We start from the raw sequence: 20,044 nt of genomic DNA, 5'->3' as shown, positions 1-20,044 counted from the left end.
TGAGGAACCACATTACTTTATATTTACCTTAAAACTAAAGTCAGCGCCCCCCCCACCCCCCCGTGTGTGTGGGGTATATTCATTTCACTTAAATCATGCCTGGTACAAGAAACCTAGCCAACGACCTGAGATTGGTGAAGTTACAGATCTTAGAAGATAATCTACTACATCCTACTTTACTAGACTAGCATAATTTTTAACTACATTCTAAAACTTATTCTTTTTGTTTGATTGTTTGTTTTGTTTCATTTTTTGTTTTTTGAGATATGGTTTCTCTGTGTGGAGCCATGACTGTTCTGGAACTTGGTCTGTAGATCAGCCTGGTCTCAAACTCAGAGATTCACCTGCCTCTGCTTCCTGAGTGCCTGGATTAAAGGCATGCGCCACCACCACTCAGCTAAAACTTATTCTTGTAACTTCCAGTTAAATATAGCTTCTCTCTACAACAAATAAAGACCATCACAGAAAACAATAGACACAATGCAGCAATCAACAAACCACAGGGAACTCAGATCAAAGTGATCTATCTACAATACAACTCCTGTTATATCTAAGGCTCAGAGAACATTTAGACTGGGGGGGGGGGGGATTATAAAAACCAGAGGACCAAGAGGTTTGTAGTATCTCCTAGAAGTGACTGCATAAAAACACCTGAATCATGGCAATATTAATAGTTGTACTAATGTGAAAGGAGGGAAAAATCGCACAGGGTCCGACCTCTAGACAAAAAAACTACCAGCCATTAATGACTGCTAAGGGGAGAAGGCTGGGTTTATGTAGCTCTGCAACACTGTCTCTCCCCCTGCCATGCATACACACCACCAATAAGAATTAAAGGAAAAAAGGCTATCAATTTGAGAGAGAGTGAGGAGGGACATGGACAGCATTGAAGAAGGAAAAAGAATGGGAGAAGTGATGTAATTATATGTTAATTTAGTATATTTCTTTAAAAAGACCATATGCATTGAGAGACTATGACCCTGACCTAAATTAAGTCTCCAGTCAATTTTAGCAATGCAGGGATAGTTTGACATACATAGACAAATGCAACTCATCATGTAGTGAAGATCAAAACATAGAAATAACAGCACCTTACTAGAAAACTTGGATAAAATCTGGCATCCCTTCAAGATAGAAATCATAAAAAGGATAGTGATGGAGGAAGTGTACATCAACATACTAAAAGGTATTTATAAAAACCCCTTAGCTACTATCATTCTAAATACAGAAAAGCTCAAGCACATTCACACTAAGATCTGAAATAAAACAAGGATGTCCACTCTTTTGATTGTTATACAATACAGTTTCAAGTCTCAGCTAGACCAATAGGATAAGAGAAGGAAATAAATGGGGTATGAATAGGAAAAGAGAATAAAGTATCCCTGTTTGCAGAAGATATGATTATATAAGAGTTCCTAAAGATTCTACCAAAAATACTTTTATAGATGATACTTTCTGCAAAGTGGGAAGACACAAAACACATACAAATCAAGAGTCTTATATACCAATGACAAACACACCAAAAAGGAAACCCCATTTACAACAGCCATAATAAAATAAACATGCCTAGGGACAAACCAAACCAAGGAAATAAAAAAAAAAATTCTACAATGAAAACTTTACAACAGAGAAGATTGAAGAGTTTTCACGCTCATGGATAGGCACAACTAATCTTGTAAAAATGGCCATCCTACCAATAGCAACCTACGGAGTCAATGCAATTACAATCCAAATTACATGGCCTCTTCACAGATACAGAAAACCAAAACCAACCCCAAGCATTTCTGGGCAAAAAGGAAGAGGATAGCAAAGACAGTCCTGAGGCAAAAGATGCTTAAGGAGGTACCATCATACTTGATTTCAAATTATACTACACTAACAGTAATAAGCACAGTGTGGAACTGGCACAGAAACAGAGAGCAATGGGATAGAATTGAGAGCCCAAGTATAAGTTCATGTAACTACGATTATACAACTTTTGGAAAAGTTGTCAAATATATATTGAAGAAAAACTGTATCTCATCAAATGATTCTGGGAAACCTGGATATTAACACGCAAATAAAACTAGTTGCACAAAACTCAACTACAAAAAGACCAAGGGCCACTTCAACATAATCCTGATACTATAAAACCAGGAGAGGAGAAAGCAGAGTACAGGGTTCAACTTATAAGGACAGGCAAGAAGCTGGAGAGCAAGACTCCAGTCACTCAGGAGATAAAAACAACTGACAAATGGTATCCCACAAAACTCAAAAGCTTCTACAGCAAAGCAAACATGAAACAAGTAACAGGCCCACATTTACCAGCTATCATTCATCGGGGATTCATGACCATAGTATACAAATAATTCAAAAAATAAGAAAATCAAGATTCTAACTAAAATATGGGCTATGGAACAGAACAGAAAATTCTCATACAAAGAGCCAGGAGACACCTTAAAAAGTACTCATCAGCATCACTGCCCATCAGGGAAGTGTGATCAAAAGAACTCTTTATAAAGATTCCATGTCACCCCAACAGAAACAGCCATCTACACTAATACAAATGACAACAAATGCAGGTATGGATATGGCAAAAGGGAAATCCTTACATACTGTTGGTGGAGTGTAAACTAGTGGAAATCAGTTATGAATAAAACTGCTGAAGACCCAGCTATACTACTCCTGAGCCACATTCAAAGGACTTCATACTCTACCTCAGAGACACTCATACAGCCATGTTTACGGCTCCTCTGTTCACAAGAGGAAGAAAATGAAGCACCCAGGATATCCCAACAGATGAATAAGTAAGAAAAATGTGCATACAATGTGGTGCTGTTCTTTGTTCAGGCACAAAGATCAACAAAATAAAGAAATGTATAGAATTGAAAAACTAGTATTTCAGGGCCCAAATTCCCTCTTATATGTATCCCAGCTGCAAACTTTTGTTTTGTGTATTTAACTTGGAAGACAAGCTGAAGCCAGGAAATTAAAAGAGAGATATGGGGAGGTATGTTAAAGGGGAGGAGAAAATAGATTACAGGTAAAAAGAAAGCAGAAAGCTGGAAAATTGGGGGTGGAGAGGCTTATGCAGGAAGAGGAATATAAGGAAGAGTGTGGGTAAACCAATGGAAGCCTAATAAGATCCATGGGATACAAAAGAAAGGAGATTGGGGTGGGCTTAACGAATTAAGTGGAGGTGTGGGCAAGAGAGTGGGCAAGAGGAAAGAAAATACCAAGCAGGTTAATCAAAACTAGGAATGAATGAAAAAGTATATGGAAACTGACTAGTTTAACACTAGTTTGAGCAGAAGGACCCCACATAGATGTCCCAGAAGCCACAGGTTATTAAATAAAAGTCAAAGTGTGACGCATGGGATGCCTCCCCATGAGTTATTAGTTAGAGAAGTCCAAGAAATATTAAAACTATCACAAGCTATTGTCACTGTACTTGGCTACTCATGATAGCTACATGGTAAAATCATATTGCTGAAGGCATCACATACTTGGGCTACAGGACAAAAATCAATCTCACACCAAACAGGAAACTTCCTGATAACTAACCTTCACATTGCTAGAAAGAGATAGTGTTCCTACTCAAACTGAATTTCATATAAACAAATTTGTTCAACCATGGAGAGATGATATACTTATTTTTGTGACTATTATTAAAAATGCTAGTATTTTTTCCCCTATTCAAATAATTACGTTTTCCACTTCTACTTTTCTTGGTGGAAAAGCAAGTAAGACAATTACATTTTTCATTCTATACTACAAAACAAAAAGACAAACAAAACCCTAAAAACAATATTAATCTGTTAAGGCATTTTCATTTAAAGCTAATTTATGATAAGCACATTCATTCTTATGATCTATTTAGCAAAATCTTTCAAGATAATCATTCCAATTTAACAGTACAAAAAGTTTGTAACATTACCTTAAAGTTTTATCATATTCTCCTAGAAGTGTAGGCTTAATTATTACTTAGGAAGAAAAAGGAACATAAAATTCTTCTAGACATTAGAAAAAAGTATCACACGTTTTAAAGTACATCACAAAACAACCTTATAGTGAACCAGAGTCAACCTAACCAGATAATAAGAGAAAAATACCAATTAAAGATATATGAAAGCATAAAGATGAGTTTATTTTAACAAACAGTAATGACCACGGTTCTAGATTCTAATAAAACAAAAGGCTACCCTTGAATTTTTAACTTCAGAAAAAAATCACTTCCTAGCTAAAAGGAGCATATCAAACTAGTTATAAATCAGTAGACAAATTATGGACTATTTTTCTGCTGCCATCTTTCATTCTGGGTTTCTGAGTAGTTTGAACGGACTGATGTCACAAAAAGCCTCAGAAAGTTAGAAACATGCCTGGGGCTGGCAGACTGGCCAGCTAAAAGTCTGTTAGGGCATTTATTGCCAAGCCTGGCAAACTTGAGTGTGATTCCCAAGAACCAACATGGGTGGTGGAGAGAAATGACTTCCTCAAGTTATTCCCTGACCTTCACATGTGTATATGTACACACACGCACACACACGCGCACACACACACACAAAGACAAGCTTAGACATGTTTGTTATATGGAGTTCATAAGTTCAAGTTGGTACCTTAGCCAAATCAGTATCTGTTCCTTTTTGACGAGACCTGACATCTAAAGCAAACTACTTCAGAGTTCCAACTTCCATATTAATTTAAAGCAACACATTTGTACAGAGGAAGAATGTAGTAATTTACAACTTTTTAAGGGACTTAGAAGTAGCTAGGAACTGATTCGCCCTACTTTGCTATGGCTATTTCCCACAGCAAATAAGGTAGCATTTAACTTGTATACCTTTGCATGTCTACAAATAAAACTGCCTCAACTGGAAAGCCTTAGGACTTATTTTCATTTAAAGTATCTACAACTTGGTTTTATAAATATTTGCATGTCCATAACCATAGCAAATTAAAAACTCTAGCTAGATATAAAGACATGCATAATGCTTTTTGAATCTTACACATGTGACACAGTATAATACAATGTGGAAATGTGACTAGTGATTTAGTTCTTTAACCAAGCACAATAGGTCTAATTGAGAAGCCATAGAATTCTTTGCAGCATAGCTTTCTCCTTGAAATTCATGTAACTGACCCAATACTACTCTGGGCTACAGTTTATTCTCAAGAAAGTTTATTTTAAAGACTTGCCTGTAAGTTGTAAAGTACTTTAACATTTTTACTTTTATCATAGGATCATTGGCTTCTGCTATGGTGATTTTACCTTTTTGCTTTTCATTTGTTCATAATGAGGTTAAAATGCTTCATAATCATGAGATCATAGCATTTTCCTAGAACTCTAAGACGTCAAATGAAGCAAATACCATTATTCCAGCTGCTTCCCTGGCTACGAGGTGTTCACTGTCATTGCCTTACACTGTAGCTCATGGCATAAGACTGAAGCATGAAGACTTAGTTACTGACGATGCACAGGGAGGGGAGTCAGTGTGGGTTTAGAGTGCACTGATGACGAGAGGTGGCCACTTCCAGGCTCCAACATTTAAATTTAATACTATGCATTCAAAATGCCAGCTTTCTTCTTTTAGGACTCTCAAGACTACAGAAAACGTTTCTGCTGTCCAATGTAAGTACATCAATATAAACACACCAAGAAAGGAAACAAATGATTATGGAAAAAAAAAACAACTGGCTTATGTAACTTAATCACTGAACTAATTAAGTTAAATGTTTCTAATTTGAGAACTACTTTAACCAAGAATATTTCATTAGTAACAACTGCAGAAAATATCTGAATCAATTAATGTATATATGCTTGGAATTCTGCAGAGACCTGCATTTGATTCATAAGTAGGGACATACAATAAGGAAATAAAGACGTTCCAGACAGTAGTCACTGCTAGTAGATTTGGTTCATAGAGTTAAAGATGAGAGCAGTTAAAGCTAGGACAAGAACAGGCTGTCAGCACATTCTTCTTTGGTGTCAATATAGCATTTATGTATATGGCATTTAATTCCATCTCAAGGATGGAAGTAATCACAGTAGGTTATTATCTCACACTCAATGTTAAATAAAACTCACATACCCAGTTAAATATACTATTCTACTTCTTTCTGTTCTCTAACATCTTCAACAGAGTTAAAGCTTAAAGAAAATGGCCTGGATTGTGCGTAAACTCTACCATTTTCTATAGTCTCTACTATGAACAGACAGTAAATCCCAATATTCCTGTGGAGGAAATGCTATTGTTTGGAACACTTTATGAAAATGCCACTTAAATGGAGCAGAACTAGTTCATTGCTAAGGACTATGTAAGATGGCTGCCATTGCATGAAGCAATGTGAAATAAAGTGAAAAATGACAGAAAAAAATGTGAGTAGTTAGTTACAAATGTATGTTTGTTTCTTTAGTAGTATATGAATGACTATGTCACATAATCTACATAGGAAGCATATCCATTCCCACATATGTATACATTGTAACTAAAGTGGAAAGTGAAACATTCTATAAGGAATATTATCACTAATAAAAATATACAATACAATAAGACAGATTTTCATAGGAGTTAACAAATAAAGAGCTCACTAACATTTTAAACTGTAGTAAAAGTCTAAGCAAGAAACATAATAGTTGAGAAAGTCAAGAAAATTTCCTAAAAAACCTAAAATTATAATAATTCCATATGAAATACAGACAATTCCAGATGCTAATACAGGTAACTCTACTTGGTCAGCAATAAGCATCCCCAAAATGTTCAGATGAAGAATAACTCATCAGATAAATAATTACAAAAAAAGCTTCCTACAACTAATGAACATGAATTTTCAAAACAGGTGGTTTTACAAGAATAAGACCAAATCCTCTCTAAGGTACAGAATCTAACTTTTGTTTTGTTAATCTAAAGGGTAAAAGAGGACTTAACAGGAAAATTTCAGAATACTAACCATTAATTAAAAAAAAAAAAAAAAAGTAAGAAAGAAAAGAAGTTCCAGAGAGGTCGTACTTAGGTGGAGGTGGGATGGGGGGTGGTGGTGTGCACAGCATGAGAGTTAATGGGGCATCCAGTTCTTCAATACTTCAAAATTCCAAAGAAATACTGGTTTTGAATTTTCTGCTGAGCCAAAATATCAACTGATTAAGAAGACAGCTTGATGCACACAAAACTTCAAAAACTACTTTCTAAAGATACCACATAAGAGTTCATGCTTTCAAACAGAGAGTGAGCCAAGGCACCTAAACTAAAAGGGACATGGGAATTTTTTAGGACAGCAGAGGCACTCCAGGACAAGACTCTGCAAAGGCTGGTGAAGATGTAAGTGGAGATGGGCAAGCAGGTGAAGATGGGCCACAAGCCTGAGCCCTGTCTCAAACCAACATAGTGGAGAAAACAGACTCCTGCCAGCTACCCTCTGCTCTCCCAACATGTGTACACATAAAGTAATACATTAAACATAACTGTTTAGAAATGAGGGTTTCAGAAGGTTAGTTCTATGGCAAACAAGACGGAAAGGACGTACTGATCTACTGATGCATCACCACTCTGGGAAAGCTTACTTTCCATGAAATAAAAATAAATTATTGAAGGAAAGCAGTAAAATATGTTTTGCTACAAACAAGATTTTCATAGGTAGCACAGTAAACGTGAGTAAAACTTACTAAAATGCTATCTGTACAGGAGGGACTGCAAGAGGAGAAGGGAAAATTAGAATATCTATCTCTCAGGATCACAGAGCAATTAAGTACCTGGAAGGAAATCCTCCCTTTATTCACAGAACAAACATAGAGCTTGTTACAGAGGTAAAAATGTTTGGTAGCCTTTCTGATATTCTATGTGGATAAAAAAAGAAATGGAATGAAGTTACATCTTCTTCTACATTTACCTTTTAGGATTACCCTATTTTTGAAATTTTAAGTTACAAAAAGAATGTTTATTGAATGTGATCAAGTTACACAGTATATATATATGAATGAAATGGTCAAAGAAGAAAGTTAACATATCCTAAAAATTCTGTAAAGAATTCAGCAAAGAAAAAACTCTAACAATCAACTAATCTTTTCAAAATTAAACACAGGTCTAATGATATTAAGTTAAAAAAATATAAGTTCACAACGTTAATGATGGTTTGAAGGATACATTGCAAAAGACAAAACCAAGAGGCACCAGACTAAGCTGATATTCATTTCCTGTGTAGGCTTCATGAAGCTGTAATAGACTTCAGTTACTAAATACACAATGGTAGCAGCCACAGTGAAGTCCACCAGCCACTGGTATTCTGGAAAGTAATGCAGTGCTGAAAAAGAAAAGGTCAAGACAAGTTGCAGTTAAATTTTAAGCTTATGAGGATAAATCCATGTAACATTAAGTTAGACTCCATTCTATTTGCAGACTTGAACTGTAAATTTTACGATTAAAAATGCATCAGTCAAATTTAGCATTTAAAACCAAATTTTGATAGCTCATAAATTAAGTAATGAAAATAATCCTGAACTGATCACTATACATTATTTATATTGTTATTAAAACATGAATGCAAATATATTTGTGTTTTCTTAACCCATTAGCTAACTCTATAAAAATTACATGAATAATTTTCTTTTGGTTGTATTTAGCTGTGTTAACATCAACTTCAATGAATAAAATTTCTACAGAAGTTTACATTTGTTCTTAACCACGGATAGGAGTGATTTTGTGAGTTACTACACATATAGTAAGTGAACAAGTGTACTTCTTATTCTCTCTTGGAAGAAAAACTCATAAAATGTTGATTTTACATATAGCCACAGACCTTCAAAAAATGATTCCATAATTCAGTGCTTATTCAAAATACAATTCTCTAACAGTACAACTAACTACACATTTGATTTAAACTTTTTTCAAGCTGTAGTGTGGTTCATTTTCTGCACAGTGTGATAGTTATCAATTATGTACACAGGCAACCAAAGTAAAACTGATATCCTTGGACATATTATTAACCCAGATGATCGTGTGTTTTTACTTCTATTCAATAAAACCATTGAGTTCATATTCACATATGTCTCTTCAATAGAATAATGGGAGTCAAAAGAAGTTCCGAGTACAGAGAGCTCGGCTGTAAAGTGCTTGCTTGTATGAGGCACTTCAATAAGTTGTACCATGAAAAGGAAAGATAGTTCAACAACCCCTCCGCATAACCATACAGACACAGCATACATTGTGGAAGCACATAAACACCAAGGAACATGTCACTGCTACTCTGGTTAACAAGAATGTTCCTGATATTAAATAACCAATTGTTAAACTAGTACCATATGCAAGTAGTTCTCAAAACTGTCTACATGAAACAATATGTTCAAGAAACTACATGCTAAAACCACATTACTTAAGTATATTAAGTTAAAATAGCCAAGTTTTCATTGGTTTGTTTTTAACATCCAGAATATAACTGTGCCCAGTTATTTACTTTTTTTTTTATAAATTAGAAAAAATAGTCAATACCTTACAGTATTCTGCTACACTTTTAAACTGGTGTCTATTCTAATTGTCATCAGAGAGGCTTCCCCCAGCAGCTGATGGAAACAGATGCAGAGACCCACAGCAGAGCTCAGTGAATGCCATGGAAGAGGGTAAGGATGGACTGAGGGAGCCAGGGGGGTGAAAGACACCAGGAAATTCAGCCAAGTAGAGCTCACAGGGCCTCAGAGACTGAAGCAGCAACCTTGAAGCCTGCATGGGGTCTACATTAGGCCTTTTGCATGCATTCTGTGGTTGTTTAGGTTGGGGTTTTTGTGAAACTCCTAACAGTGGGAGTGGAGATATCTCTGATGCCTTTGCCTGCTCAAGGGACCCTTCTCCTATTGGGTTGCCTCGTCCAGCCCTGATATGAGAGTATGTGTCCAATCTCAGTGCATCTTGTTATGCTGTGTTTGGTTATTATCACTGAGAGGCCTACTCTTTTCTGAAGTGAAACAGAGGAGCAGTGGACCTGGGTGGGGTAGAGAGACTAAGAGGACAAGAGACTACACTTAAGATGTAAAAGAGAATAGTAAAGAAAAACAAAGAAAAAAAAAAAAGATTGGTACTGTGTAGCCCAAGACCTCTGAGTATATCATGTACTGAGACAATATTTGGCTAAATAGCTGGTAACTTTTTCAATAAACATTAGCTATAAATACAAAACAGCAACAATATATAGAAATCAGTGAGCACGTTTATACAAGCAAACACACATACAGAACTCAGAAAAAGAAATGTGACAACTACTAATCAAAATAGCGGGATGTTTTGAAAAAGGAAGTGTCTTCAGTCTTAAATGTTTAAATGAGCCGATGAGACTGATTTACAAAGCTCTTCACTGGCGCTGTCAGTTTTTGGTTTCCTCTCTAGATACTTGCAAGTTTTATATAACTAATAATCCCTCAACCGATAAAGATTCTGATGCTAGTTTATATCATAAAATAATTTTGTATAAGATGCTAGATAAAGCTGTTTTTGTTGAAAGTAGGTAAGACAGAGTCCTACGAAAGATTAAATTACAAAATAATACTTTATACATTACTTAAATTACTGTTAAGGCTGGGGTAGCCATTTTAATATATAGCAAAATAGACCTCAAAGGAAAAGTAATCCAGATACGGAATGTCATTACAAACTCATCCAAGGAAACTCCACAAAAAAGACACTGAAATTCTTAAGATCTGTGCACATACACAAGGGTACCCAAGTTCATAAAAGAAACACTATTACAAATAAAATTACATTCTGACCCTCAAACAGTGATAGTGGGTGATTTTAATACCCAACTCTCGCCAATAGACAGGCCAACAGAGAAATGAAGGACCTAATAGACCTTAGAAACCAAGTAGACCTAACAGATAACAGAACATTTCACCCTAACACAAAACTACTTACTTTCTTCTCTATATCTCATGAAACTTTCTCAAAAATTGACCACTTATTTGGACACAAAGCAGGTCTCAACAGATACAAGGAAATTTACATAACTCCCTGCACACTATCAGACCACCATGGATTAAAGCTGAATATCAACAACAGAAGCAACAGGAAGCTTGCAAACTGATGGAAACTGAACAACTCTCTAACGAATGAAAAATGGGTCAAGACCAAAATAAAGAAAATAAAAACCTTCTAGAATTAGTTGAAAATGAATAGATAGCATACTCAAACTGATGGGACACATGAAAGTGGTTCTAAAATGCAAGTTCACAAAATTAAGTGCCTACATAAAACAAACACACAAACAAAACTAGAGAGATCTCACACAAACAACTTACTAGTATACCTGAGGATTCTAGAACAAAAAGAAGAACTAATACTCCAAAAGAGCAGACAGAAAGAAACTCAGGCCTAAAATCAATAAAGTAGAACAAAATGTATAAAGAATGAATAAAATGAAGAGTTGGTTCTTTGAGAAGATCCAAATCAATAAGAGACAGAGATAAGAAAGAGAACATCACAGCAGACACCTAGGAAATTCAGATAATTTTAAGGACAAACTTTAAAAATATGTACATTTCTAAACTGAAAAACTTAAAAGAAATGGATAAATCTCTTGACATATACAAGCTAACAACATTAAATCAAGAACAGATAAACAATTTAAGTACCTATAAATCCCAGTGAAATAGAAGCTGTCATTAAAAATCTACCAACCAATAAAAGCCCAGGTCAAGATTAATTCAACAAAGAATACTAACAGGACCTTCAAAAAAGAATTCATACTAATACTCCTCAAATTAATTTTGTAAAATAGAAACTGAAGGAGGCCACAATTAACCTTAATACCAAAACCACACACAGACCCAACAAAGAAGAAAATTACAACCCAATATCCCTTATGAACATAGATGTAACAATTCTTAATAAAATACTTGTAAATCATGATCAAGTAGACTTTATCTCAAAGGTGTAGGGATGGTTCAACATATATAAATAGATATACATAATCCACCAGATAAACATATTTAAGTACAAAAAGGACATGCATCTCATTAGATGTAGAAAAGGCCCTTGACAAAAATCTAACACCTCTTCATGATAAAAGTCCTAGAAAGACGAGGGATACAAAGGACACACTTAAACATAATAAATGCAATTTACAGCAAACTTACAGCCAACATAGACCTAAACTAAGAGAAACTCAAAGAATTTCCAGTAAAACCAAGAAAAAGACAAAGGTGTCAAATCTCTTTCCACTTATTTAATATATAGTATTTGAAGTCTTATCTAGAGCCAATCAGACAACTGAAGATCAATGATATACAAAAGGAAGACATCAAAGTATTTGTATTAGTAAATGATATGACAGCATATATAAGTGGCCTTAAAATCTCCACCAGGAAACTTCTACAGTTCATAAACACTTTAAGCAAAGTAGCAGAATATAAAACTAACAAAAATCAGTATACATATGACAAACTGAGTGAGAAATAAATCAGGAAAGCAAAACCTTTCATAATAGCCTCAAAAACACATAGGACACCTCTAACAAAGTAAGTGAAATAAGTGTATAACAAAAATTTTAAGACACTGAAAAAAGAAACTGAAGACATCAGGGGATGGAAAGATGTCCCATGATCATCAATAGGTATTGTTAATATCCAGAAAATGGCCATCCCACTAAAATTAGTCTACAGATTCAATGCAACCCCCATCAAAATCACAGCGTAATTCTTCACAGAAACTGAAAGGACAATTTTCAGCTTCATATGAAAACACAAGAAACCCAGGATATCTCACATATTCTGAATAATAAAGGAACTGCAAGAGCTATCACCATACCCCATGTCATGGTATACTATACATCTATAGTAATAACAACCGCATGGTATTGGTATAAAAGTAGGTACACTGATCAGTGGAATCAAACTGAAGACCCACACATAAGTCTGTATACCTATGGACACCTGATTTTTGATAAAGCCAGAAATATACAACGGGAAAAACACATTAACAAATGATGCTGGTCCTACTGGATGGTTGCCAATAGATGAATGAAAAATGTTCAAACTTTACACAATTCATAAGTTTAAATGGATAAAAGCCCTTAGCATAAAGCCAGAAGCACTGAATTTGACAGAAGAGAAATTGGGGAATAGTCTTGAACTCACTGGCGAAGGAAAGAATTTTCTGATAGGTACAGATACAAAGAACAATTAAAAAGATGGATTTTCATGAAACAAACTGAAAAGCTTCTGTATGGCAAAGAATACAATCATTTGTACAAAGTGGCAGACTACATATAGAACGGGAAAATATTTTTACTATGTACATAATCCGATAAGGACTAATATCCAGAATATGTAAAGAAAGCACTAGACATCAAGAAACATGGTCCAATTTAAAAATTTGGTATAGATTTAAATGGAGAATTCTTAAGAGGAATCATGAATGGCTAAAAAACACATAAAGAAATGTTCAACATCCTTTGTCATCAGGGAAATGGAAATCATAATTACTTGGAGATTTCATTTTATACCCACAAGAATGGCCAAGATCATTACAACAAATGATAGCTCATGGTGGCAAGGATGTAGAGTAAAGGAACATTTATCCATAGTTGATGGGAGCAGAAACTTTTACAGTTACTACTGAAATCAGTGTGGTGGTTCCCCAGGAAGCTGAGAATCCACCTACCTCAAGATCTAGCTGTAACACTCTTGGACATATACTCAAAGGACTCTACATCCTACTACAACTATTTTCATGGTTACTCTATCAGAGTCAGAAATGAAAAATAATGTAGATGCCTACCAACTGATGAGTGAAAAATGAAAATGTGGTACATTTCACAATGAGATATTACTCAGCTGTTAAAGAAAAAGACCCTGAAATTATGAAATTTGCAGTTAATTGGATGGCACTAGGAAAAACTCATCTGGAGTGAGGTAACCCAGACCCAGAAAGACAAATATGCTTATATGTGGATGTTAGCTTTTAAGCCTTCTATTGACATGCTGCAAATATAACTATATAGTCAAAGCAATTTGGTACTGAATAAGGAACAAACAGGATGGAGAGGATCTCCCAAGAAAGTTGAAATTAAATGTACAGATATGGAAAGACATGAGGGAGACTGGAGTGAGAGGATTAAATGGAGAAGAAGATAGAATACAGGGTAAAGAAGGAGATATCAGGGGGAACAGCTAATACTCAGGGCCAGTTGAGGGGTCATATGAAAGCCCACAGAAGCTTCCTAACATGTATACATGTATGAACAAAATATAGTTGGGGATTCCAATAATTAATGCCCCAATTAGACAGCTTTCACCACCAAGTGAAAACATTAGTGCTAGGAATGGGATACATCTAGTTGCATTGCAGACAAAGAGGCCCCAGAGAAACCCCCAAAGATCTTGGGCCATTAGATGCTCTCTAAAAATTTATGATAAGGCCCTACTGCTGAAGATAGCACACACAATTTTCTTGAACACAAAGAGGGCAAGCTGGTACCTAACTAGAGCCTTTCCTGCTACTGACTAGGCTCATGGGACTGGAAGAAATGGTGCATGTACGAAGAAAGAAACCGGTAAACATTAACCCAACTACAAACCCTGTGATTCATAATGATATCCTGCCTGCATGATATCGTAGTATAATACTCACACAAATGTTGTGCGAGTGATCACCCACTCTTTAGCTGGATTAAAATCACATTCCAGCAAATGGAACCTATGCCTGACACTGCTCAGGTGGCCTTAACTGTGAAAGGATAGGCTGTGGGCTTAGGGGAAAATCAAATATTATTGCTCTGCTAGAGGAATATAATAAATGATTCTTAATAGCACTCTGCTAGAGATCATTGTCTTGCTTGGCCATCATCAGAGAAGCTTCCTATTGTGGAGATAGGAACTAACACAGACATCCACAACTGAACAAAGCACAGAGAGTAAGAGGCTTTGGAAGAGTCAGTTCTAAACCCCCCCTCCTCACAGGGTTCAAGAAGCCGCGTTGTACAGCAGGAGGAAAGATTGTAAGAGCCAGAGGTGATAGATGGCTCAAAGGAAATTGTGTCTTCAGACACAACAGGCCTGACACACATATGAACTCACAGAGACCGGCAGCACACATAGAACCTGCTAAAGTTTAAATCAGATGAGATTCCAATGCTAAGATAGAATAGTGGATATGGAATTCACCCTTAACCAACTGAGAGTGGCTTGCAAAGGCAAAAATTGTTTTCTCCAGTCTAGTCTTCCTGTATATTTTTGTCTTATTGATCTTTTGCTTCTTTATTATTGTTTCCAATTCTGTGTTTTTAATAGGTTTTAGTGGGATTTTACTGGAGGTGGCAGAGACAGTGGTGGTGGTGTGTGTGGCTTTTGTGACTTTTTAAAAATCTGGTGTGTTTGGGTTTTTTTTGTTTATTTTGTTTTATTTTCTAAGCAAGGAGGGAAGGGCACAGAGCTAAGAAGGTGGAAAAATGGGAGGAGCTAGGGGAGAGGAAATCTTGATCAGAATATATTGCATAAAATTTTTTAATGTGGTAATTCCCCATTTTTCATGTAACCCAGTGGTTCTCATATCTGATTAAACATCAAATCACTGGTATTTTTGAAGTCAAATTCCCAGAACCTATTCTAGAATCAATGAATTTTTTTAAAGATGGGAATAAAGAATCTTTATTTTTAAAGATCTCTTCAATAATATAATATAAGGCTTGAAAACTAGTATTAGGAACACCACTTCAGACATCTTCTCCCTCCAGCATTTAATTAGCTTTATATAAATCCATTTTAAACTTAAAATCATATAGTCATATTACAGAAACTGAAGGGGAAAGTTCATTATTTATTTTGATATATTCAATTGATAAAGGTGAATTCTGAATAAAATCTCAACTTCTTAATCCCTAACACCATTAGAATAGTTGAGTTACTAAAGTTTAGATATCTCAATTTGTAAATGTAGTTAAAGTTCATTATGACAGTAATAGATTATTAAACGAGATAAATTTGAAATTTATGATCACAAGATTGACTTCAGCCCATTTACCAGAAGCTGTAACAAGGCTGAGTAATGTGCCACTTTTCAGACTAGGGAGAATAATACCATATAAACAGAAAAGAGAAACTTCATTTGAATAAAGCCTTTGCAGCTTGAGAAAGTCAGTTGTTAGATTCTATGCAAACAAAACGATATTCACAACACATACAGTATTTTCACTGACAGACTGGTGTATGCAGAATACTTTACAAGATTCCCCTTACCTAAAGTATCCACTTCTGTAACAGACTTGGTTTCTAGATGAAGGTCAATGTCTTTTGGGATGGTTAGTGGCTTATTTTCAATATGGCCATTGTATTTTCTGCAAAAATTAGATAAGTAACACAAAAATAAAATACTTAGTTATCCAAGTGCATATATTATCCTAAATATAAGAGATTTTAGCTTCATTCTACTGTCACCCTAGAGGAGGTCACATACTCAAAAACAATTTTCCAAAGGAGACTACAAGATACTGAGTAAATTATGTGACTGTGTAGAAGACCAGAGGAAGAATTTCCTAAAGTGCAAGAGCAACAAAATCTTGCTTGTTAGTATCGTGCTTCACACCCATTTTTCCTACTCTCTTTTGCAAATTTAAAAGCAACCTAGTATCTCTTTGGTAGGTACAAGATTAAAGGAAAGGAAGAGAAAATAAAATTCTCTTTGAACGTACATGTACATACATATACACACAAACACAGCTTGTAATGTAGGTCAGAGATGAATAAGTATATTAAAATTAATGTTTGTAGGAAATTCAGAAACATGAAAGGCAACTGTGGAGGTGCCTACAAAGACTTCCAGATGGAGAAAAACCAGTAAAGTTCTTTAAATATATTCTGCCACTCCTAAACTTAAGTTTTAAGGACAATCAAATGGATATATGAAGTAATAAGTCTAGTTTTAATAACATTATTTTCAACCTTGTATTTCCTCTTAAGTAAGTAAACATGGGAGTTCTTGGTGACAATATCTCACATAAGTGACCCAAGCCCTCTTCTGTATTAGTGAGAAGAGAGCATCACCAGTGTACCCTTCTGTAGCTCCCACACTGAGCCATCCTGGAAGAGCTAGGCACTCAGCTCAGTGGGGACTGTCTGCCTGCTTGTATCAAAGCCTTGGTTTGCTCTAAGATGGCATAAGCCAGGAGCAGTTATACACTGCTGCTACTGGGAACTGGACGAAGAAGGATCAGAAGTTCAAGGTCATCCTCTGTACCAGCCTGAGGCACATGAAAACTCAGTCTAAACTATATAATTAAATCCCACAATTGTTTAAACATGGGAACAATGGCCATCAGCAGAGTTTAGTGGTTGAAAACAAAAAACAACAACAACAAAAAGAAACTAAAAACCAACCTATTTAAAATACTGGTCCTTAAGACATAACCCTGAGAAATCCATTTGACATTTTTTAAATTATTTTTTCTTATTTTTGGATATATGGTTTTCCTGCCAGAGTCTGTGAAGCACATGCATGCAGTGCTCTTGGAGACCAGAAGAGGACATTATAGCCAAGAGAACTGGAATTAGACAGTTTGTGAGCTGTCATCGGGTGCCAGGGACTGAATCAGGACCTGTAGAACAGCTGGCACTCTTGACCACTGCACCATCATTCCAGCCCCTTGTTCAACACTTTAACAGCATTTCAGTAAAATATAAATTAATATTTAGGGTGGCTGTCTATACTAAGTAGCAGCTGTACATAGTAATATCTTATGAACAAAAACATTGGTTAAGAATACTTTATTAAAGTAATGAAATTTAAAAAGGGAAGGGCTTATGATTAATAATCCACAGAAATTCAAGACTAATAAAAAAGATATCCTCAGTTGATCCCTAGCTAAGGACACTGAAGCTAATGTGGACTTTCTAGTCAACACAGACTTTCTCTGAGATTTAAACAGGGGTATGCAACTTTAAAGCCATCAGAGTTCTACATATGACTATGTCTAGTTTTTCCAATTCCCAGAGGTGATTGATTTAAGAAGGCCTGTTAGCAGATAGTTAAAATATTAAACAAAATATAAAGAAGCGGGCAAGGGCTACAGCTCAGTGGTAGAGCTCTTAGCTCAGTAGTGCCATAGAAGAAAGCAATGCAGTGACTGAAGGGAACCTACGAAGCCATATCTAGTAAAAAGTCCCCTTCGCTCCCACCCGGCAAAGCTTACAGATATCATTACAGCTCTTCTCTAAGCCACGTAAATATCTAAAAATTAGTTCTCATAATTTAAACCAGAATAAAGTTATCAATTTTTGAGTAAAACAACAATTGTCTTGGCCTTACTGTTTTCACTGAGATTTACATGGGTTCTGATGTCAAACATACTAACAACTTGAATAAAGTTAATCTCTGAGTACGGCAATCATTATTTTGTACTTATATTCTAATTTCTACTTTACTGGAATCTGCAAGGGTTCTGATTTGAAATTTATCAACTACTTACAACATCATTAATAAATATTCCTTTAATTGAAAAAATATATCTGCATAAATTATATTAAATGTTTAATAATTTAGAAGCTAACTTACCTATCTTTTTTACTTTTTCCTTTCTGCTGCTTCCCAGCAAGGATTCTTAATTCTTCTTCAGAAGGATGTTGATACCATCTCAAACTAAGGAAGAAAAAAAAGAGCCCTTTGAATTAAGTCACTTGAATGACCAGTTTATCCTTTTACAAATATTCACCGAGTTTCCAATCGGAGGACACTGTAAGGAAATAGTCAAGTGACAAGTGTAGTGGGAACAGATACTGCTGCCAAAGCGGTGGGCTGAGACGCTTGCCCTGCCGGCATTAGTAATGCCCTTGCTAGATGCCAGGCCTTGTTAAAAATGTTACCCTGTATTTCTAACAGCCTGCCGTTTCCTAGGCAAATATGACAACAACTCTGCAAGCAATTCTTCACCCATCCTCTATTTGAACCAAGTGATAGAGTGATAGTTACCTTTAAGAGAGCTACTGCATGTTCTCTCACATTTACAAATCTTCTTTCCTTTTTTCCCTTCTATTACACAAAATATCCATGTCATTTAATCTTCGCAAGCACCAACCACTTCACTATGACTTTCCTGTTTTACAAAGGCCTCACTATTTACCAGTCACTTAAATGTAGTAGTTAGTTTAACCATATGCTGCTATCAGTTTTGTTCAATGCTGTAAACTCTCCTACTTCATTGCACATACTACTCTGGACCTGTCCTCTACTCAGTCTTCCATAGCCATGATTCTCACAACACTCTCTTACCTCATCTTCCTGTCTTTCTTGGACATCCTTCTCATCCTTCCACCCTGAGCCCATTCTTAGTTCTTTTTCCATAATAGATATTCTGTCAAAGTACATCAGCCCACATAAACACATTTCAAAGCAACTCAAGGCAGTACAATGTTAAACTATGCAGGGACTTTCGTCAAGGTCCTTACTGTTATATTGTTATAAAGAATGAATACAAACCTTGTGTTGCTATACTACTTTTTAAATCACGAAACTCTAGATTATAATGAGATGTCTAAATTTAAATATCAACAACTATCTTGCTATTTCAAAAAAAGTTACAGAATTGACAATTTGAGTCATGACCCAATATTGCATAAAAAATGTTAAAACTGAGATGGCATTGGGATTGTGTTAATTTTAAAGCTTACATAATTTAGAAAGGTACTGAAACATTTATGGCTAAAATATACATTTGGAATTTGCACCAAAATATGTTGGGGTGAGGGTAGATGGAGCCAAGAACAAGTAAAGCAAGTCTAAGTACTAGCTACTGTGATGAGTCCATAGGAATTAATAATAGTCTGTCTACTCTGAAAATCTGAATGAGACATGTTATAAGACCTGAAACGTATACAGGACTTGTGACTTCCTGCTTCTCAGAGCTCACTTCTCCAAATTCCTTTTCAGTCATTCCCTACTTCAAAAGAGCACACCATCAGCCAGGCGCACACCTTTAATCCCAGTACTTGAGAGGCAGAGGCAGGTGGATTTCTGAGTTCCAGGCCAGCCTGGTCTACAGAATGAGTTACAGGACAGCCAGGGATACACAGAGAAACCCTGTCTCGAAAAACCAAAAAAAA

General features: G+C 35.7%; 1 protein-coding gene across 6 annotated transcripts in view; it reads right to left on the bottom strand.

Moving 5' to 3' along the window:
• The window catches only part of Tmem161b (transmembrane protein 161B), a 78,698-nt gene that overhangs the window by 14,711 nt on the left and 43,943 nt on the right, over window positions 1-20,044 (bottom strand). For all 6 annotated transcript variants that reach the window (XM_031360698.1, XM_031360703.1, XM_031360704.1 and 3 more), the window contains 3 exons: window positions 18,501-18,584; window positions 16,190-16,287; window positions 8,118-8,274 (listed from right to left, as the gene is read on the bottom strand). In XM_031360698.1, coding sequence (XP_031216558.1) covers window positions 8,118-8,274; window positions 16,190-16,287; window positions 18,501-18,584 — 339 coding nt within the window. The remainder of the gene's footprint in view (window positions 1-8,117; window positions 8,275-16,189; window positions 16,288-18,500; window positions 18,585-20,044) is intronic.

The sequence above is a fragment of the Mastomys coucha genome, unplaced genomic scaffold, assembly GCF_008632895.1.
Source record: "Mastomys coucha isolate ucsf_1 unplaced genomic scaffold, UCSF_Mcou_1 pScaffold8, whole genome shotgun sequence".
NCBI classification, from domain to species: Eukaryota; Metazoa; Chordata; class Mammalia; order Rodentia; family Muridae; genus Mastomys; species Mastomys coucha.
This window is presented reverse-complemented; position numbering and strand designations above follow the sequence as displayed.